This window comes from Artemia franciscana, chromosome 8 (genome assembly GCF_032884065.1).
Source record: "Artemia franciscana chromosome 8, ASM3288406v1, whole genome shotgun sequence".
In the NCBI taxonomy this organism is placed as follows: Eukaryota; Metazoa; Arthropoda; class Branchiopoda; order Anostraca; family Artemiidae; genus Artemia; species Artemia franciscana.
Genome location: NC_088870.1, coordinates 5,049,859 through 5,073,810, shown reverse-complemented (window position 1 = coordinate 5,073,810; position 23,952 = coordinate 5,049,859). Strand labels below are relative to the sequence as shown.

At 34.2% G+C, this 23,952-nt stretch overlaps 1 protein-coding gene across 6 annotated transcripts in view; it reads left to right on the top strand.

The window, feature by feature from the left end:
* The window catches only part of LOC136029896 (ceramide synthase 6-like), a 131,570-nt gene that overhangs the window by 93,802 nt on the left and 13,816 nt on the right, over positions 1–23,952 (top strand). For all 6 annotated transcript variants that reach the window (XM_065708386.1, XM_065708387.1, XM_065708385.1 and 3 more), the window contains exons 4-6: positions 1,121–1,233; positions 9,766–9,877; positions 16,513–16,734. In XM_065708386.1, coding sequence (XP_065564458.1) covers positions 1,121–1,233; positions 9,766–9,877; positions 16,513–16,734 — 447 coding nt within the window. The remainder of the gene's footprint in view (positions 1–1,120; positions 1,234–9,765; positions 9,878–16,512; positions 16,735–23,952) is intronic.

The following is a 23,952-nucleotide window of genomic DNA, read 5'->3' as shown; positions in this document are numbered from 1 at the left end:
TTTCCTGTAAAAAGAACCAGCTACTAAAACGTCAATTTTACGTCCTAGGTGCCATCAATACCTCAGGAAACCGTTATTCGGTTTCATCCATAACAAAAAAGAGATTTGAGACTATTAGAAAGCTGTTCAAGTGAAAATTATCTAATTAGGATACTTTTTGAGGCAGTATAGGCTACATAAGATGACTCATTTCCAGATTTGGAATTATGACCTAGTCCTATGTCCTTTAATAAATTGCGGACTAGTTTCAATTATTATGTTTTGGTTAAGTGTGGTTTAGCTGCTATAGGTAGATGCTAGGTTGCATGATAGGTGGTAGGTAGTGCATGAAAAGTTGCTTTGCAGGGGGAGAAAAGATCTTGGACATTTGAAGCTCAAGAAATTTTTGAGAAGACTTGATTTTCTTTTATGTTGAATAATGGTCAAGGACCAACTGATCTTTAGATAAAGACGAAAAAAACCCCTAAGAATTCTGGAAAATCAAATAATTCAGGAATGGAGAGGGGATTTCTTGAACTTTTTAATGTTAAAATTTTACGGGTATGTGAAACTAGCGTGTTGACAGCAATTGGATGCACCAGCTACTTGTTGGGTGCAGTTTAGACTCTATTACCTTAAACCTAGAACAAAAATTTTTGTTTCTTTAATAATAAGATTGGAGTAAATATGACAGATTTTTCATCTGACAGGTTCATCTGGTAGATGACAGGTTTGTGTAGATGAGAATGATGATTTGGTGTTTTGTTTGAGCTGGTGTCAGGAACTTTTTCCTTTTTGTTTTTGTTTGAGCTGGTGTCAGGAATATCTAGGCAATGAGCCTAGATATTTCTAGCAGTAGATCTAAACAATATATCTAGAATGTGTATTCAGGCTACTGTTAAATTAGAAATTATTTTGGGATGAGGAATATTGAGTTGCTGCTTCCAGATATCTTACAGAATTTGCTACTGAAGTTTATTTGAGGAAAAGTAATATATCTAGAATGTATGTTCGGATCTCTGTTATAGATGCTAATCTATTTTGATATAATGTCACTAATATTTTTTTATGTGATTCGTGATGTTTTTATGATGTATGTGACATTTTTTCGGCTTCTAAAGCTCGTTGTCTTGCCTTATAGATGCAAGGTCTTTTGAAGCAAGTTGATATGACAGAACGACAAATTGAACGATGGATGAGGTTAAGATTCTCGCAAGATAGGCCATCAAAAACAGTCAAATTTACGGAAACAGCGTGAGTATGAAATTTAAGGGAAGGAGGGGATATTCGCTATAATTAAAGAGATGACTGTAGCAAAACTAATGAAGCATAACAGGTGAAATTATGACAAAATTTAAGACTTGAATTTAACCGACGATTATGTTGACGCTTAAATCAATGCTCGAATAAGGGTGTGTAGAAAATACTGAAGTAGGCTATCATTCCCAAGTAAAATGTAAAGATTAATATGACATTTCAGTTCACAGTACAAAGGGAGATGTGCTAATGGCTAAAAATACTATTTTGGCCTCAAAATCCAGTTTAAACCATTCCTCAGATATTTCCCTTTGTATTTTTGCAAGTGATATTTTTTGCGTTTAATATAGAGCGTTGGTAGATGAAGACTTTCGTTGATAGAAAACTGTTAGAGTACTTTCTGGCTATTTTAGAGAGAAAGAAGATTGGCTATTTTAGAGAGAAAGTTAAAAACAATCACTCTGTCTTTAGAGACATCAGTGACATCTGTTTCAGTAAAGACTCTTCGAGTAGATGGCAGAAGATGGTTTTTACTATAACAGAGTGTGTAGATGACAAAAGAGGCAAAAAGGAGCCAGAATAGGTAATCTTCTTAGTTTCATTAATACTCTTTAGCAGCTTTTGAGTCACACCAGAAGTCACTCTTAGCTTCTGCAATTCATTTTGCCTTTTTCTTTGGGAGGGGTGGGGGGACGAGGTTTTGCCTGCTATAGTTCATGCAAATGAAAGGATATAAACAGCCTAATTAAATTGCCCAGAACGGCCTATCTCCAATTCTAGGTTCAAGGGTGAAATATTACTGCTATAATAATGTTATGCTAAATGAGGAACCTTTTTAGACAACCAAGAGGAAGTATGTTTATCAGCTACTCAGTTTATGTATGCTAGGTATGTAATGTGCTGAAAGAAATTTGTAGGGTAATCAAATCATAGATGGCATCCTAAAACGTCTAGCTTGGGTATGGGGATGCATCACTGCCACCTTTATTGCATTCATTTTAGAATATATGTAATTATCTAGATGGTGTATGAATATATATATTGAGTGAAAATACTTCCCTGGGCTTTTTTGGGCTGAAAAAGCTCTTCCTAGCTAAGTTATCTATTGTGGGTTACCTCCCCCTTAGTAGCATAATATTTGTAGGCTTAAATATATAATGATTAGAGGTAATAGGTTTGAGATTTTATGTGTAGCATTTCGACGCTTGTTGATAGAAGAGAGTCGCCAAGTGTGGAAAACCATGTTATGACCAAGGTGGGCCTAGGATTGCAGAAAGCCTCAATTCAACTGGAGGTCCAAGGAACATCTTACTGCCCGGTTCTAAGCCGACTTGTGCGCATCTTGTAGACTTGAGAAGATGTGTTAGTTCCCGTCCTGCACTGGTTTTGGGACCATTGCTTTTCCTGAGGCCATAAAAATTTCAATCTGGACTTGTTAAGGCTTAGGTTTAGGTTCATTTATTTTCCAACCATATATACATAACATAGTACGTATGTTACAGTTTTTATTGTTTTAAAAAATAGAGTTGTGAGAAAGAGTCAAACTTTAGCGTAAAGAGCCGGGCGTTGAGGAGGGGACAACCTCTTTCATACACGGAATAATTTCTGTTCGTTTTAAGTTTTAATGTCGCTCCTTACTATCAGTTACAAAAAATTATTTTTTTTTCATTTAACTTGGTAGAGAGATAAGCTCGTTTTGCACAGATAAAACAACAAAAGCAATAAATAACGATATATATGGATGATTAATCAAAGTAGGAAAAAAGAGAAAAAAACAGACACAATATTAATTACTCACCACGCCACAGCAGACATCTAACCTGACGATAAACAAAAAAGAGTTTTTTTTTCAACTCTTTCAACCAGTAATGGGACAACAAGAGGAAAATGAAGACCCAAGAAAAAGAGTTTCAGAAACTCATCTCACAGGAGTAGGAAACATGAAATTAGGTGATATAGAATTTATTTATTAAGGTAGGAAGGATCTTAACTATCAACTACTGTTTAAGCTGATCAGTCTGATCAGTTCAGCTGTTCAAGCTGATCAGTTCAAGCTGATCAAGCTAGAAAAAATATTACGCTAAAAGGGAATAGTTTAATTTAACAAAATAAGCAAAAAGGAAACGACATTTATCCGTTAATAAGGACCAATGACCCTAATAATATGTCTGGGAGTTTATTTTTGTTCTGTTTTTAAGGATTGATTGTTTGCATCAGGGCGTTATTTTTTTTTAGGCATTTAAGATGCAACAAAGTAACTTTGTCATCTAAGGCATTAACACTTTAAAAAAAAATAAAAAAATGTATTTTAAATAAATTTTCGACAATGTAATACATTGGTAAATCTTAAACACTGAATTTAAACAGTTTTATCAAACAGTTCGTGGTATCGAACTCCAAGTAAGGAGCGACCCGGCTCAATAGCAACCGAAACTCTAAAAACGGAATTTTGATACCAATAGATACTTCCAAAGAGTTGAATTTGTATGCTGATTTCAGATATATAAGTTTCATCAAGTTTAGGTTTACCCATCAAAAGCTATTAGCCTGGGAATATTTGCCTTATTTTTGGAAAAGGGGGAAACACCCCCTAAGAGTCATAGAATCTTAATGAAAATCACTTTGTCAGAATAAGCGTATCATAAAACCAGGTTGTAAAGGTTTCAAGCTTCTATCTGCAAAAACGTGGAATCTTTTATTTTTTGCCAGAAGTGATTTTTTTTTCCAGGGGTGATCGTACCAACCCAGTAGTCTTAGAATATTGTGAGAGAGCCCATTCAAACGGAAATGAAAATTTATAGTGCGCTCTTTAAGTGACCAAAAAAATTGGATGGCAACTAGGCCCCCTTCCGCGCTCAATTTGAGTGCGGGAGTTAGCGATTTAAATTTTGAGATAGCCATTTTGTTCAGCATAGTCGAATAATCTAATACTTAAGTTTTTAAGGATGACTTAATCCCACACAGACCTTGGGGGAAGGGTTGCAAGTTGTGAACTTTGTCCATTGTTTATATATAGTATTGGTTATTGTGAAATACCAGTTGTTTTCAGAGGGGGTTTATGTGGGGGGGGGGAGAAGGTTATGTTGGAGGATCTTTTAGAGAAATTTTCTACGAAGAGGGCGCCGGTTTTTCCTGCATTATTTAAAACCCAATCAGAAATTACACTAAAAAAAATAAGTTTTTTCAACTAAAAGTAAGGAGCAATATTAAAACTTAAAACGTAAAGAAAATATTACGTATATGAGGGGGGGGGGTTGCCTCTCCTGAATAGCTCGCTCTTGTGCTAAAGTTGTTTTTAACTTTCAAAAGAGGTTATTTTGTCCTAATTAAACAGCCGTTGTGATTTAGGAGTCATTCTTAAATAACTGGAAGAAAAATCAAACTTAGTTTATTCTAAGGTTGTTATTAGTTACAAAAAAAAAATTAATATGCAAATTTCTTTTTAATTATTCTTGGATGGTGAGCAATCTTTTAAACCTGCACTAATTCAAAAATGTTCAGAAATTAAATATAAAAACAAGTTTCTTTTTTAACTGATACATGAAAGGGGCTGTCCCCTCCTCAACGCCCCGCTCTTTCCGCTAAAGTTTGACTCTTTCTCACAACTCTTCTTTTTAAAACAATAAAAAACTTTTACGTAAAGAGTTGGGTTTGAGAGGACAGCCCCTTTCATTTACGGAATAATTTCTGTTCGTTTTAAGTCTTAAAGTTGCTCTTTAGTTTCAGTTAAAAAAAACAACTTGTTTTAATTTAATAAAGTTTACAACCTATTTTGCCGATGGCAAATCTTAAACATTCAATTTTGGAAATAGTTTCAAAAATAAATTAAGATATTTAAACAGAATAAATCTACTGGTAAATTTTAAGTACTTCATTTCAAAAACTGTGTTTCAAATAAATTCTTAACACTGTTAATTCACTGGTAAGTCGCAAACACTTAAGGATAGTGTTTCAAATAGATTTTAAACACTGTTAATCGGATGGTAAATCTTAAGCATTCAAAATTTAATAACTGTGTTTAAATAAATTTTGGTTGCTGCTTAAATACTGTTAATACACCGATGAAAATGTTGTTGGTGCATTCCTTTTTTTAGATATGTCGTTAGAAGTGTTTCTTTTTCTTTTTTGCTGAAAGTTTTTGAGGAAATTTTTCTTTCAATCAGATACAGCGTTCGAAATTCTTATACTTTGTCCACTTCGTCATTTCCTTTGACAAAATTTTCCGTCGATTAATAGACGGTAAAGTGACAAAGTCGTGCTTCTATTTTAGTTTGGCTCGATTATTGACTCGATGGAAAGTACTTATTTTTAAGTGATTAAAACATTTTTTATCGGAATAAAAAAAACAACAAAAAAACAGCAAAATGATTTGAATTAAATTGTAAGAGGACGGTGTGTTTTCGTGGCTTTCATCTTCATTGAACTCTAGTTTTTTTTTTATTCTTGTATAGGAGAGCATGGCTGTTTTTACTGGGGCAATATAAATGGAGTAAAATTGTCCTGAAACAGTGCTCGGTGAGTTTGAGAGAAGTTTGTAAGTTCTATCAGGAATTTAATTCAGCTTTTGTTTTGGCTAGTGTAGTTTGACTATCTCCGAAATCTCAAAGAGCCTAAGCTCCCTCTACGCAATCAGTGCGCAAGGGAAGGGGTTGAGGTCACAGTCTAGGTACTCTTCAAAATAATAAACTCTATGAATTTTTGGAGGCTTCTTATTCAAATTTTCTGATAATTTTTTCGCTTTATTCGGCCCCCGAAAAAATCATGCCGACGCGTCGACCTCTTGTCAGAAACTATGCAAGCACAGGTGGTTTTTGGTCAGATACTGTTTAAAAGATACATTTACCAAAGTATTTTTAATCGAGCACCATGACGTTTTGCTTTTTAAGCGTAATTTAGCGTCATTTATCAAAAATATGCGTACAATTTCTTATTCCCTTAATTTTGATTTGAGATGAATTTGAGACTTCCCTCTTCTATTTTGGAGTGGGGTATTTTTAATATTGATCCTAGACTTTAAGTGGTTTAATATGTCAGTTGTTTCAGAAATGTATATACATATTAAATTTGGAAAAATGAACTTACAGAGCTAAACTCTCAACGTTCGTTTTCATTCTCAACGTTGGGAGAGTGTTGTTCTAGGTGAGATGCTGACGGAAAGACAAAAGATTCGAATAAACTAAATTTATTATCAGCATTTACCTTTCCTTTGAATTGTTTGCTGTTCTACGTTGCTTACTACTCAAAACAGATACCACTCTAAATTTGCAACTAAACATCAACATTAGCAAATGGTCTGGTAAGATAAAATAAAAATTAAAATTAACACGCATTATTTTAAAGCTACAAATTAACATGAAAAATTTAAACTATGGATGCTGCTTAAAATTTATAACTGAGTATCAAATGAGCTGCATGATCTGCACGAAGCACAGCTGCACGAAGCACAGCTTAGATACCAATACAGTTATGAAAACTCAATTTATTTTTGGGACACAGTGCACGGTAGCGATGCTAGCGGTTGGAGACAGGAAACTGGCAGGTATCTAAGCTGGTACCTCCCATGCGTTTTCACCACGTATGCAGCAAAACAAAATTGCGTTCCCGCCTATGGTTTTTTAGTACGACCTATGCGTCGGAGCGCGGGCTATGAGGAGGTGCCAAGTTCAGACCTCTGTACCAGAAGCTTCTCATGGGCAAGATAGGAGTTTTCGTAACTTTATTGGTATCTAAGCTGTGAAAAACGAAGATAGTAAAAATTGGAACAATTCCTGTTTTTTTTCTCGCGCTGCTTGGTCTAGCTGAACTTGTGAACTTTACCTGTTTTATGAAAAAATTTGTAGGACTGCAAAGGAAAAGGCTGCTAAGCTTTTTGATCATTCTGAAAAGAATTACTAGTTGACATAACTGTCAAACTACCCTAGTGTTGTGATTGTCCAAAGAGCAGTGTTCTGTCCGGGAGTGACGGAGGGCTGGTTTCTCACTGTATGTCAGTTGGTCTAGAAAGCAGGGGCATGGTAAGCAAGGGTAAGAAAGTTTAGCATATGGTACGGGCTAAAGCAAAATATTGTTCCAATGAGAGTATTTACATCTACAATTAACAGCTTTGGGACACAGGGTGCTTTTTGTGTGTCTGTGTTTGCGTGTGTTCTCCAAGGTTGTGTCATGTGCAAAGTTGAAGCCACTTTATGAACACCTTGGAGCAGATTTTATCATACACCATAAATCTGTCCCGCTTGTTGCAAAATAAGAAAATAAAATCTGGAGGCTTTTAGAGCATCAAGTTGAAATTCTTGAGAAGCAAAGTTTGACTTATGTCACGATTCTTTAAGAAAGACTGCTTGAACACAAAGAAAGAGGGTGGAGGAATGAGTACACAAGTACTCATGGACTTTTTGCTGCAATAATTTATTAGTGTTGTCATTTTCATTTATGTTTATATTGTGGATAAAAATAAAACCTACCTACCTACCTACCTAGTAGCTCATTTTTTTTTACGGAATTATATCTTCGTTTTAAATTTGAATTTCGCTCTTTATATTTAACTAAATACAAAAAAAAGAGTTGTTTAACTGAAGGTAAGAAGCAATATTAAAACTTAAACGGACAGAAACTATTACGTATATGAGGGGGTTCGCCCCCTCGTCATTACCTCGCTCTTTACGCTAAAGTTTAAATTCTGTTCCGATTTTTTAAGATCACAAAGGGTTTAATTAGAATAATCTTTTGAAAAAAACAAAAAAAACTTTAGCGTAAAGAGCGAGGTATTGATCAAGGGGTGAAACCCCTCATACACGTAATAAGTTCTGTTCGTTCTAAGCTTTATTGTTGCTCCCTACTTTCAGTCAAAAAAATTCTTTTTTTAAATTTAATTTCTGATCGTTTTTTAAATAATGCTGGGAAATCCGGTGCCCCGTTCATGGAAAATTCCCTTTCCATAGGAAAAATTCCTCCATGGAAAGATCTTCCCACGTAACCTTCTCCCCTGACCCCCCTCCACAAGAAAAAATCCCCTCTGCAAACGTCTGTATACTTTCGAGTAACCAATAATATATGTAAGCGATGGGCAAAGTTCAAAGCTTGCAGCCCTTCCCCCGGCTACTGTGGGGATTAAGTCATCCTGAAAGACATAGTTACTAGATTTTTCGACTATGCCGAACAAAATGGCTATCTCAAAAATATTGATTGGGTGGCTTTTTTGAAAAATGAGCGTGGGAGGGGGCCTAGTTGCCCTCGATCTTCTTGGTCACTTAAAAAGGGTACTAGAATTTTTTATTTCCGTTCGAATGAGCCCTAGAATATTTCGTGGTATTCTAAGACCATTGGGTCGGTACGATCATCCCTGGGAAGAAAAAAAATAACAACAACAAATAAACACGCATCCTTGATCTTTCTTCTAGCGAAACATACAAAATTCCACATTTGTGCAGATAGGTGCTTAAAACTTCTACAGTAGGGTTCTCTGACACGCTGAATCTGATGTTGTGATTTTCATTAAGTTTCAATGACTTTTAGGGAGTGTTTCCTTCTTTTGTCGAACATAAGTCAAATATTCTCAGGCTCTTAACTTTTGGATATTAAGACTAAACTTGATAAAACTTATATATTTGAAATCAGCATAAAAATCCAATTCTTTTGATGTGCCTATTGGTATCAAAATTCCCTTTTTTTCAGAATCTCGGTTGCTGTTGAGCCGGGCGCTCCTTCCTTTCAGTTCGTTGCCACGAACTGTTTCATAGGTATAAAATCGAAGATATATCTGTCCTATTTGGTTTTTTAGTTACTTATTAGTAGAATTGACAAGACACATTACATTTTTTTTAATTGATTTTTTTTTTGGAAGAACGTGAAGATAAGACTACAAACTAGGATTAAAATTTTAGGAGGGTTGTCAATGGTATTGTTCGGTAGGGCTCTGAAATATGAGTGCTTTAAAAGGTTGACGAAGGTATGCTAGGTGTTTTCCAGAGGAATTGTGAGAATAGTTTTGGGGAGACTCGACTGACCGTATGTCAAGTAGTAAGCTATACGAGGAATACGGTGGTATCCCACTTTATAGAGCTAAAATGAAGGAAGGACAAGACAGTTATGTCACGTTAAATGGGTGACGGATCGCCAAAAACATTCTTTCTTGTCGTTCGTGTGCAGGGGTGGATCCAGGGGGAGACCGCCCCTCCAAGATTTTTCTGGTGTCCTCATTGTTTTTTTTTATCCTTTTTTGAATTAAACTCGGTAATCTTGTCAATTTTTAGTGCTATTGTCGCATTCCCCCCTCCAAGATTTTGGTCTAGATCCGCCTTTGTCCATGTGGGGTCGTACAAAAAGCAGATGATCCTCAAATAGGGTAGGAATAGGTCATAAAATTTAAAGGAGGTCAGAACTTCATGGCAGGGATGAAAGAGTGAAGTGAAGTGGGTGGAGGAGAAGTGTGCAAGGCTGTTTTTCCCTCATAAGGCTTAAGGCAGCAATGAGTTGTTAGTAGATGTAGTAGAAGCTAGTTTTTTCTGGACTATGAACTTGTTTCTTTTTAAGGTGGCGTATGCTCTTCTATATTGTCGCATTTGCTTATGGCTTATATTGTCTATGGGATAAACCTTGGCTCTCAAATATTCAACACTGCTGGATTGGATATCCTTTTGAACATGTAAAGTTTCTTATTATCCTCTTATCACTTTGTTACTTTTTTTCTGTTACAAATAGTTTTTTTAACGTTTTTTTTTTTACAAATAAGAGCAGTTTTGACTTTTTGACTGTTTTGTGTTGTAGCATTAAGTGTAACAATTCGATACAACTAATTGAAATCAGTTGAAATCTAATATCAATAATTGATTGAAGATATGCGTGTAACTGAACACTCAAGTAACTGAACCCCAAGCAATTGAACCCCTGTAACTGAATCCTTGTGCAACTGAACCTCCGTGCAACTGAACCTCGTGCAACTGAAAACTATATCAGCTACTACTACTACGAAGACGTCTTCCCCCTTTTCCGGGCCTGATCCTATCTTTACCAAGGACAGGTCCAGATTGACTATTCTCTCTCAATTTATAAACATGAAAGTACAAGATACTACTACTATGTCGTCTGGCTGCATCTTCTACATCTTCAGCAATTTTATCCATGGCCTCCACTTCTTCTCCTTAATCCACATTGTAATACTTTCTTGACTTTCTTTATATTTCTCTTATTTCCATATTATCTATCACTCAAATAATTCTTGTACAGGTCCCTTCTCCTCTCTATTAAACATAAAGAATTTTTGCTAATGTTCTTAGCTGTGTTACGACTTTCTTCTCTAAGACACCGTCAGCGATTCCACAAACTATTTTCCTAAAATTATTCCATCCATCTTCCACGTTGTCAAATTTTATACTCTCCAGTTTAGTATTCAACTGTTCCTGGAAGGTCTCTCAAATTCGTATCTTAAAGTCTTATCAGCATGGACGACAAAACAAAGCTTTTTTATGAATCATTTTGACATGCTTTTATGTCATGACATTAATTAAACAAAAAATTCCAACAAGTTAAACATGCAAAAATTCGAACATTTTTCACATTTACCCCATGATATTACCTCATATTTGTAGAATACTAAAAAAGTGAGTACGGGGTTTCAGTTGCACGGAGGTTCAGCTACATGAGGATTAGTTGAATACGATTTGGTTGCACAGGTATTTAGTTTTACGAGGGTTCCGTTGCATGAGGGTTCAGATACACGAGGGGTCAGATTCACGAGGGTTTAGTTACACCGGTTCAGTTGCACCGGGGGCTGAGGTAATCAAAAAATTGCATGCAACTGCAACAACCTAAATGGTCTTGCGATGTCGATAACATCAGTGGCGTTAATTGACGCAAATAGCTTGGGGACGTTTTTTTAAATCAAAAGGAGGAGTAATTTTGTCTCCCACGATTTCTTGAATTGACGCCTCTGCCCTAATTGGGATCATTGCTTATTTAGTTACTTCAGGGGCAATCAAACAGTTCGTGGTGGCGTTAATTCACGGAAATGGGTTGGGAATGTTCTTTTAAATCAAAAGGAGGAATGATTTTGTCTTCCACGATTTCATGAATTGACGCCACTGCTCTTATTGGGATAATTGCTTATTTGTCATTTCAAGGGCAATCAATCAGTTTGTGGTAGTGTTAATTCACGCAAATGGCTTGGGACTTTTTTTAAATCAAAAGGAGGAGTAATTATGTCTTACACGAGGGGACGTTTTTTTTTATCGCAAGGAGTAATTTTTTCTTTCTTAATATTATTTTTTAAAACTTTTTCTGTACAATAAGTTTTCAAAGAAAAGTAAAGAACTCCCATCAAACCAAAAGTGAGCTGATATAAAATCAAATAATCTAGAAACTATAAATGAACTGAAATTGCAGTAAATAACTATGTCAAACTCAAAATAAGCAGGAATTAACATGAGTAGGGCTGACAACTCCCATACCTTCTCAAAGCCAGGACATTAATTTCAATTCAATATAATTAGCCATTGCTATGATATTGTCGATATGTTCTCTTTATAACCTGGATATTCGTATACTTCTTGAAGTTATTATCTTAATGCTCTCGGCCTTACAAGTAGTTGCAATAGAAGTAGTAGTTGGAGCAATAATAAAAGTAGTACTAAAACTAGTATCGCAGCAGTGGTAGTAGTATTAGTAGTACCGTGCACGTATTGCCTCTTGGTCAATTGATCTTCCCTTTAAGCATTTTTTGAGTCCCAATTAATACACAATTAAACTCTTAAACCATGCTCTTTAGATGATTTTAATGTGTAAAGTGTCTTTTGACCTAGTTCACATTTTCCCTCAATCAGGGTCGTATCTAGAATTTTTTTTTTTTGGGGGGGGGAAGGGGGGACAAAAAACTTTTAAAATGCATCAAAAAATTTGTTTATATTCATTTTTATTACGTTTTTACCAGTCTGACAACCATTTGGGGGGGGGGGGGGGGTCAAAACTCCTTAATATTCCTGGATGCAGCCTCATAGACTTAGACTTGATAGTACTATTATCAAGTAGGTTTGGTGCATATTGGCTTTTGGTTAGTTTATCATCTCTCTTAAGATGCCCTGGAAGTAAGCCGTTCGAAAAATATTGCTGATGTGCCCTTTTGACGCCCTTTTCATCTTAACACTCTAAGCCTTACAAGTTGTAGTGATTAAAGTAGTAGATTGGGTAGTTCAGTAGCAGTAGTAGTTGCATTAGTTAAAGTAGCAGTGGTAGTAGTGTTATTAGGGGCGTGCACATATTACCTTTTTGTCAATTGATCTTCCCTTTTAAGTATTCTGTGGAAATTCTAACTTAATACCCAAATCCACTCTGGAGGTACGCCCTTTCACAGTCTGCATGCACATAGTGTGTTTTAATTTAGTTCAAATTCCCCCTCAATATTCTGTCAAACTTTCATCATCATACGCGTAGCCTTAATTGTACTAGCATCATAGTAGTAGTAGCAGAAACAGTAGTAGCAGCAGTATTAATACCAATAGTAGCATGTATGTGTCGCCTTTTGGCCGGTTGAACATCCCACTCATGATGTCTTAGAAGCTTTCTCTTCTTACGGCCAAAACTATTGCTGATACGCTCGTATCAGAAATCTGTGTGCACATAATATGCTTTGATTTAGTTCAACTTTCCCTTTAATGTTTCTTCAGATATTTACGTCAATATCCTCAGTTGGTATTAATTGCTGCAGAAGAAGAAGTCTTAGTGATAGTAGTGACATTAGTAGTAGTGGTGGTAGTAGTAGACGCAGTGGTAACTGTAGTAGTGGCAATTGTATGCAAGTGTTGGCGTTATATTCAAATTTGTTTTCTCCGTTATCATGTGGTGGCGCAGTGGGTTTGACCTTAGCTTGGTAATACGGGACCCAGAGATCGAACCATGCTGCAGGAATGCACTGCAGGGCCGACGCAGGGACCTTAGTAGTCAAGAAGCGTCGTTAGTCCGATACAATTTCCCGAAACTTCCATAATATTATACTCAGTCATTCCTGAGTTACGCCCCTTCGACAACCTGTATACATGGTGTTGACATCCTCAAAGGCATACTTACTGGATCTAGTCTTCAAAATTTTGATTGTATTTTTGTTTTGGGAAATGATGGGTGGGGGGGAGTTGCCCTCAAATCACTTTTGACTCTCAAAAATAGCACTATAACTTCCAATATCTAATCTATGAGCCCCAACTGAAGTTTATATGATCACACATTCTATATAAACCTTATATGCCCCCAGGACATAATTCATAACCCTAACCCGTGGCTCTGGGGCTCTTGTGTCTACCCTGGAGGCATAGTTATATGTTCTTTGGACTATTTTTACCAAAATGACTATCTCGCACTTAATAAGATGCGCTTGGGGAAAAGTAGGGGTCGGGATGGGGGCTAGTCGCCCCACCATTTTTCAATCTTAAAAGATAGCTAGAGCTCCGACAAGCCCTTCCATAAAAACCTTTATGCTCATGGCGCATAACTTACAACCAATGCTACCAGGCTCTGTGGATTTATTTCAACCTCCAGGGCTTTGTTATATGATGTTTAGACTATTTTCAATATTGGGTGTCTAGACAACAATATTATTGGATGAGTTTGGGAAAAGGGAGAAGTGAGGGGGGAGCTAATTGCCCTCTGATCAATTTGGATTCTTAAAACGGGTACTAGGATTTCGGATTTCCATTTGAATGAGCCCCCTCTGAATTTTAGACGATCACTCATTCTATAACAACGTTACATGTTAATAATGGGCAACTAGTATAACTTATAGCTCTTGCCTTGAGGGCCTTTGGGGGACTGTCATCTCCAAAGATATAATTACTGGAACCTTTCAAATATGCTAAACAAAATGGTTATTGCCAAATTTTGATTGGATGCGTTTGCGAAAATTATGGGAAGGAAGTGGCTGGATGCCTTTCAATCACTTTCGACTATTAAAAGGGCACTAGAACTTTCAATTTGCAATCGATTGAGGTCCGTTTCTAAGTTTCTACGAAAACTGACTTGAATAAATAATACATTGTGCCAACGTCATTGTTTACTTAGTTGCTCTTTTTTCTTAAACTCGATATTTGAAAACTTTTGTCTTATTAATGTTTCTCTTTGTTTTCTCACACTTTCTTATTTAGGGACAGGTTTTGGAAATTTAAATTTTTCTGCCAGCCAAGATTATGCTCGCCTGAAATTTGCTACTGTAAACTGTTACTTTTTGTGCATTTAAGGACAATGAATTTAACGATTCTGCTTATGGCTAAGTTTAACTAACTTAACTAAGTTAAGTTAGCTAACGTTGCTAAGTTAACTAAGTTCACGTTGAAATGACATTGAAAAGTTTTTATATGAACATATGCGCATCGATACCGGAGGAATCAAGTGTACTAATTTTACTAAACGAAACAGTACTAAGAGTCATCCCCCCCTCAAAAAAATACTGGATCCATAGGGCTTATTACCTGTCCATGTGACTGCTGCATTGAATGAATATTTACATATTAAGTAATCCAAAAATCTACTATTGAAAAGGAGTAATATATGTGAAAATGTATTTAAATTTATTTTCATGCTACTTCATGTTCTTGCTGCTATCTAAGTATAGATTTCATCAGATTACTGTAAACTATCTTCAGATATAGACACAGGTCCAGGTGCTACATGTTTGCCTTATTTGATTAGCACCCTACACCCTACCTACCCTACTAGGCAGTTCTTAGACTAAAGGTCCGTGTTAGACTATGGCTCTCGTTGCGCTCATAGAGAAGAATAATAGGCCGAAGGGACACTTCTCATTTTAAGACCAAAGACTATGCGGGGTTAAAGACCAAATAAGCATAAACTATAAGACTTTCATCTAAATGACACCTTTTTCAAGGTTTGTTCTTACCGGTATAGTGACGAATGAAAGAGCTAAAAAAAAGTGTAGAGGTGAAAGAGATTTATGGTTAAAATATTGTAAATGTATCAATTAAAATTTTAATTTAACATCTTTTCTGAGGATTGCACCCTGAAAGATATTTTCCTCAACTTAATTGTTGTAAATTGTATTCTCAATAAAAAAAGGGGAGAAAATAAGGTTTAAAATTTTTAGTAGTTTTGTTTTATTAACAAGGGTTATCTTGAGTGGTTTTCATGTTTTGCTATTTATATGCATAATTGTTTTTGCTGATATTTCTATAATTCTTATGTTCTTACTTTGCCTTTGTTCTTTTTTTGAAGACTGTGTGTCCTGTCTAGGAGCTCCTCATCTGCGACCAGTGAATAAAAAAAGACTTATTTAAAATAAAATGAATCTGGAAAAATATGAATACCATATTCTGCTGAAAAACTTCACCTACTGTGTAGTGATGTATTCTAGCAAAAAAAAGACTAAACGCTGATATTTGAGCAACAGAGGCGATTTTCGACGACAAAATGCTCAGAAAATTTTTCTTGATAACATATCTCAGATCGGCCTTTGTAAAATATCCTTTTTTCAGGTAAAAGGGGGAGAGGATCCCGAATTCCAATTTTGGCGATATTTTCTGAATTGAAAGGTAGTTTCCTATTAATTGAAGTTCAGGGAGACCAAAACGACATTAGAATCGGAAATATTTATCATTTAATACCCCATTTTCCCCTAGGTGAGTTCAGAGGGAGGAAAATACCGTTGGTGGTATTATAATCATATAACACATAATTGAAAAAGAATATAGTTGAAAGGTTGTTTCCCATTAATTCAAGTCTGGTGAGACCGAAAATGATACCAGAATTGGAAAATTGCATTACTTAGTACCTTATTTCTGGCCTAATCGAGGTCAGAGGGGGGATGAAAAGTCAGAATGTTAGTTTGCGCAGTATTTCGTGGATTGAAAGGTCGTCTTTTATAATTCATTTCTAGGGAGACCGAAATCTACGTCAGAATTGAAAATTCCCATCACTTTGTTCCTTATTTTCACCCTAAACGAGGTCAAAGGCGGATGAGAAATCAGAATCTTAATAGGTCCAGTATTCGCATACAAATTAACGCTAAAATGTTCAAAAATGTGTTCAATAACATATTCAAATTTGCTTGAAGTTGCTGTAACAGAAATACCCCTTTTTTTAGGGGGAAGCGGGGGAAATCTTGAATTTAAATTGTGCAGTATTATTTTGATTGGAATGCTGTTTGCTTGCCTTATTGTAAATATGAATGTTTTTTCGTTCTTTTTTCTAAATAACTATACAGTTACTATATAATAATATGATTACTTTTTTTGTGTTGTTCTTATAGTTACTATTTTATACTTAGCTATTGTTCTTTTATTGCAGACTCTCACTGACGATGTTTGGTGGTATTACATGCTCGAACTCAGTTTCTACTGGTCATTGACGTTACAACATTTTCAAAATGTCCGACGAAAAGATTTTTGGGAAATGTTTGTACATCATGTGGCAACCATTTGTCTTCTTGTTTTTAGTTTAGTTGTTAATTTCACACGTGTCGGAACCCTTGTATTAGTCATTCATGATATAGCTGATATATTTCTGGAGGTAAAGATCATTTATTTTTACTATATATATATATATATATATATATTTTTGAGAGGTGAAACCCATTAAACGCATGACAGTAACTTCCACCATAAAGAAAAACATTAAGTTAGAGCTATTAAGTTACATTAAGTTAAGACTGTATCCAAGGTGGAGGGCTACTGGGTTTGAGCCCCCCCCCCCTTACGAAATATTTTTCTGACTCGTAAAGACGTAACGAAAATGCGTTTTATGCGTTTTATAGTTGCTTTTTAACCCCCCTCCCCTCCGAGAAAATAACCCTCCCGAACAAAAAATCCTGGAAAGCCTGTTGTTAATTTCACACGTGTCGGAAACCTTGTATTGATCAGTCATGACGTAGCTGATAAATTCCTAGAGGTAAAGATATTTCGTCTGAAACGTAAATACAAGTAGTTTATTTTTGAGAGGTAAAACCAATTAAACATTTAGCGTGAACTACCATCATAAACAGAAATGCATTACGTTGAATGCCTTAGTCCTCAGACCCACAGGATAATTTTTAGCAAAATTTTTGGCATTATTTGGCGGCATTATATGGTTGAGCTTAGTTGCAACTGATCATTAGTAATCAAAATTTTTAAAACGTCGGACGGAAAACGTTTTGTGAATGATTTTACATTACTTGGCAACAGTTTATCTTGTTAATATTTCTTTCGGGTTAAAAATATTCCACTTTAGAGACATGTAACAAAACTATCAAAACCTGTTAAGTGAATATTTGCTAATAAAAATCAGAGCTTATTTTTTTTTTTTTTGTTTCTTTGATTGCAAAGTTAACCTCTAAAAATCATGGTTTTCAATTTGTATGGTTTGAAGCCTATTCTTAAATTAAGCTGTTTTCTTTGCATAAACTGAATAATTTATACTAATAATCCATTATATATCGTGTTCCTGAAGTCGAATGAGAGTGAGAATGATTGGGAACCTGTAGAGGTGGAAAATTTTCTATGATTGAACGAAGTAAATATTTTGGGTGAATCTTAAAGACTGCTCTTCGAAGCCTTAAGGCACATTTCTTTTACTTTTTGTTTGTTTATTTTTCATTTATGCATTTCTTTTTCTTAACTAGTTTTTTTTTATGTTATACAAAACGGTAGATTTGAGATAGAAAAAAAATTACATTGGTGACTTTGTTACATAGATCACATTTTGAAACCAAATACACGACACGACGCGAACATATACAATTATACATATTTTGAAACCAAATATCCATATACGAGGTGAACAAGAACATATGTACATATTTTGAAATCAAATATACGACACGACGCGAACAAATACATATATACGTGTTTTGAAACCAAATATACGAAAATATACATATACGACGCGAACGTTATATGCATATACAACGCGAACAAGAACATATATACGTATTTTGAAACCAAATATACGAAAATATACATATACGATGCAAACGTTATATACATAAACGACGCGAACAAGAACACACACACACATATACATATATTAGCTCATCCGAGGATATTATCCGAGGATATTAGCCTCGGAACTCGGAACGATTTTTTGAAAGTTAGTAAGTGTAAAAGTCGTTGTTTTCTTTGCCAAGATCATTTTGTCCCACGGACTTCTGTTAAAAGTACATTGTATAATAAAAATTTTGCATGCAAGTTACGTGGTAATGTTAATTGTAGAACAACCAATGTAATTTACCTATTAGAATGTAATAAATGCTGCCTACAATATGTGGGGGAAACAACTAATAATATATATAAAAGATTTTCTGGACACAAGACAACAGTTAATAATGAAAAAACTAATAACTATCTAGTTCAACATTGTAGTAATGGTAAATGTTCCATATCAGATATAACTGTCACAATTTTAGAAAATTTAGAATTAGAAAATTTAAATAAAGAAGAGAAGAATAATAGACTACGTAAACAGGAGGATTTCTGGATCCATACTCTTGGTACAGCTTATCCTTTTGGGTTAAATGATCGTGTAGCAAAATATGGTGACATGTCTCATGTTGTTGTTAAATGTATTGATGGTTTTATGGACCATCCTTCTTTTACTTGTCCTACCAAACGTAAAAAACGATCGAGAGGACATAGGAAAAATAATAGAAAAAATGAATTAGATGTACATATGCTTTCTATAGATCTATGCCAGCTACTTGAATCTAGGGGTATGATTTCTGTAATAAAGTGTCTAAATAATTTATCCAAGAGGAATTTAATCAAACTTTTCTGGATTGTGAAGAATAATACAGCTCTTGATTATAATTTTAAAGTAATATGTGATACAATTTGCATTCTATCTAAAACGAAATTTATTTCAAAAAAGAAAAAGTTCGATAAGATTAGTAATAAGGATAACAGATTATATTTACCTATTAATTTTACTTGTAAGCAGATTGAAGATATTAATTTACCAGAAATTTTAAATCAGCGGCATGTGAAACAGGCCCTTCCTAGTAATTTAAATTATAATGATAGTCCAGTTTTAACTTATAAATTTTCAAAAACTATTGGGCAAATTATTTTTAATTATAATTTAATACTAAAAAAACTAGATAGCGATATAAATTGGAAACCGGTTTGTAATTGTAAGCAACTTGGCCCATTTGTAAATCCTACTTACAAACATGTTATAACAGGGGACTTGTCAATAATAAAGCAAGATGATCTTCAAATTATAATGAATAAAGGGGCAAATTTCCGTCTTTCTCATCATCTGAAACCATCGAGTGTTCTTGATGGCTTGGAAAATGATTTTGATTTATTTATTGATAAGTGGTGTAAGAAAGAGAATAAAAATAAAGAGAGTTTTCAAAGTTGGAAGAATTTAATTATTAGTAGAGTAAGAAATAAAATATATTCTAACTTAAAAAATAGTAACACTAAATCATTATTTTATAATACGAAGATTAAACAAGCAATTGCTAATCTAAAGAATGAATTTGTAATTGTGCCAGTGGATAAAGCTAATAATAATTTTGCCATAATTTGTCAGAAGCTGTATTGTGATATCTTAAAAAGGGAGTTAGGCACAACTAATGTTTATGAAAAGGTAAATATAGAGGATGAGAATTTAATTGAAAAGACTGAAGAAATACTTTTTAAAAATTTTAATATTAAAATAAATGACAATGATAAAAAGTTCCCTTTCCTATATTGGACTGTAAAATTTCATAAGAATCCCCCTAAACCACGGTTTATTGCTGGAGCAGCTAAATGTCCAACCCGCATTGCTGCTACTGACCTCTCTTTAATTTTAAAGGAAATTGTAAATAAACTTAAAACCTATTGTTCTGGTATTAAAAAATTTTCGAATTTTAATCCATATTGGAGTGTTAATAATTCACTGCAGGTGATAGATTCTTTAACAATGGTTTCAGCTAAAAGAATTGAGTCTTTCGATTTTGCGACAATGTATACTAATTTATCACTCAATTTAGTGTTAGATAATTTAAAAACTGTTATAAAGAAATCTTTCCTCTTATCTAGTAAAAGGTTCTTAAAAATAGACAGTTATAATAAAAAAGCCATATGGACAAACTGCTTTAATACTACAGTTAACTTGAGATGTTACAGCTTGGATATGATTTTTGAGTTATTGGAATTTGTTTTATACAATACTTATATAAGATTTGGGGGTGATTTGTACAAGCAAATTATGGGAATTCCCATGGGGGGGAATGCCAGCCCATTTATAGCTGACTTGTTTTTAAGTCAACTAGAATATAAATATATGATGGATAAGAATAATCCAATTAATTTAAAACATGCTTTGTCAAATAATAAAAGATATTTAGATGATATTTTGGTCTTAAATTGTAAGGATTTCATTGATATTTCTAAAAATATATATCCATCAGAGCTTATTCTTGAGCCTAGTCATGGCGCTGGTCATGAAGATCATTTCTTAGATTTAAATATTAATATTTGTGATAATAATAAATTAAGTTTTAAAATGTATAATAAAACGGATGATTTTGATTTTGAAGTGATTAGTTTCCCATTCCCTGAAAGTAATATACACTCAAATATCACATATTCAGCGTTTTTCTCACAGTTACTTCGTTATGCAAGGATTTGTAGTAATTATATTGATTTTAAAAATAGATGTAAAATCTTAAGCCAAAAATTGATATCAAGAGGTTTTTCTGCAAATAAATTAACTTGGCAATTTAAAAAATTTAGTTTTCATTATAACGAACTTTTAAATAAATATCAAAAGAATTATCTAGAAATACTTAAAGAAATTTTTTGACTAATTTCGGAGGTTCGAGAAATGTTGTCACAGCGCCATTTATTTTGAATTGTGTTTCTATTTGAGCGGAATTTTTAAAAAATTAGCCACATGGTAAAGATGAATTATATAATTGTTTAGTTCATTCAGGTTTTTTGCAATGTGTTAATATTTGTGATTTGGTTAAATTTTTAATATTTAGTTTACCTATTGTTGCTAAAGGGAGGGATATATTAACAGGATAGGCTTGTTTTGGTTTTACTTGGTTGTTTTACATTTGCTGTTTTTTTTTCATAGACATGTATTTTGGGGGTGATACCTGACGCGGGGATGCCATGGATATTCTGTGGTAGCCACAACACTGTGCTGGGTAGGGAATTTAGAGTGGCGAAACCCTATATAGGCCAGTGTATTCTCCTGATGAGCCCTTATGTTGGGTGTTGCCTCTGAATTATTTGTCTATATTATTTTTTCTATGGTTTGGTAAATGACGACTTATACTTATTGACGACATGACTGCCTGTCCATGGATTATTCTTTATGGTTGATTGTGTGTGGCTATGCTGTTTGACCTATGTGATTGTGTGGATGAGTAGGGTTGAGGCCTCATTCAAGTGCTGGTCTATATTAATCACTAATTTAGGAAAACAGTCTTCCTTTTCTCCTTCTGTCTCCTTTTTTTTTTTTTTTTTTTTTTTTTTTTTTTTTTTTTTTTTTTTTTTTTTTTTTTTTTTTTTTTTTTTTTTTTTTTTTTTTTTTTTTGTGTTTGTGCTGTAGCATTGGTGATTTCTCTTTTCATGATATATATATATATATATATATATATATATATATATATATATATATATTAATGATATTAACTTGACCTATTTCTCTGCTCGATGTCGTCAAAATTCCTACATACGCGGTATATATTTTTATTTAAGAATTTTGACGCTTCTTGACTACTAAGGTCCCTGCGTCGGCCTGCAGTGCATTCCTGCAGCGTGATTCGATCTCTGGGTCCCGTATTACCAAGCGAAGGTCAAATCCACTGCGTCACCACAGGACTGTACGTGGTATGTATATACGCGGTATATATATATGCGGAAGATAGTGAAAGGAGTATCTAATCAAAATATAAGTTTTTTTATCTAAAGATGTGTGTGTTTGACCCAATTCTATTGAAATTCACACATACAAGGTAGGAAAGAGGCGAAGGAGATGATCAAACGCGCAAACCTGGGTATTCTTTCTTTAAAACTTCTTGTTCGTCATGTTGTCCCAAGCCCTCCCCCCCCACCTATTACGTTTTTTCTTACATTTATCAGACCCCTGGTAGAATATGTTTGTCCTGTTTGGCATTATGGCATGACTTCGTACCAGAAAGACCGCCTGGAAAGGATCCAATACCGAGCTCTTCTGGTACTTCCTGATATACTCTCTTCTGACCATCTCCCTTCGCATCAAAGGCCCCCGTGACGTGTGGCTCGACCGGTACCAAAAATTCAGCCGGTACTAGCATCACATATGCGTTACGCAAGTAGTTTTGTTCCCTCGTTCGTCAAAATTTTTAATTCTGCACCTACTCGTTAATAATTGCATATATTTACTTCTAGTTCATTGTCCTTTTTGTTCGTTTGACTATGCTTGACTGTTTAGTTTGAGTCTATGATATTTATGATATTTATTATATATATATATATATATATATATATATATATATATATACATATATATATATATATATATATATATATATATATATATATATATATATATATATATATATATATATATATTATGTATATATATAATATAATATAACATATATATATATATATATATATATTATATTATATATTTATTATATATTTATTATGATATAAGGATTAACGATGCTTCTTGACTACTATGGTCCCTGCGTCGGCCCTGCAGTGCATTCCTGCAGCGTGATTCGATCTCTGGGTCCCGTATTACCAAGCTAAGGTCAAATCCACTGCGCCACCACAGGACTGTAATATATAAAAATTTTAATTATGTGCATGTTTGAAAATATGGCATGCCCAATTTTTCTACTCAATGTGTTTAAATTTATGTATACGAGGTAGGGAGGAGGTGAAAGAAACATTAAAATATTTTTTTCATGGTTTTGTAATCTCCTCTTTTCTTTGTGCAATATTGAGCCTTGGTTAATTTAAATCCGAAAGCTTAGCAAGATAACATTTGGCCTTCATGCTCCGACTTTATGTTTCAGTTAACTTACTTAATCATTTCGACGAAAATAATATTCCGTTTAGAATTTCGACTTGTTTGAAGTATAGACATCATTTTTTCAAATGACATTGATTTTTTTCAAACAGCCCAATTTATTCCGTACTATCAACGTAACTTTATTCTTTTGTGTTCTTAGTCACAGAGAGATAGAGTGCTTATATGTGAAAAATTTGACTTAAATCTTTTTGCTCTTTTTATTTGTTCTTTTATTTATTTTAAAAACGCAGAGTGTATTTTTCTTCAGAAATTACATTTCTTTGTTAATTTTTGCTGCTCAGCATTAACTAACCCAGTACCAATAAGGTGGAGTTATTCTTTGGTCTATTGATGTGGGATAATATGATTGGCCTGCGAAAATGCCTCACAAAAATGAACTAATGCAATTCAAGCGCACCATTTGTTAAAGCGCTCGTTTTTTTTAATATCTCCCAACTTGTCGGTAAAAAAAACTTTTTTTTGGGGGGGGGGGGTTACCCCATATCTTTTGGAAAATTAAACAAAAAAACTCGTTTTTTTAAGTGCAAGTAAGGAACGACATCAATACTTAAAATGAACTGAAATTATTCCGTGTATGAAAGGGGTTGTCCCCTCCGCGACGCCTAGCTCCTTACGCTAAAGTTTGACTTTTTCTCACAACTATACTTTTTAAAACAACAAAAAACTTTAGCTGTAACAACAAAAAACTTTAGTTTTAAAACAACAAAAAACAATAAACTGTAA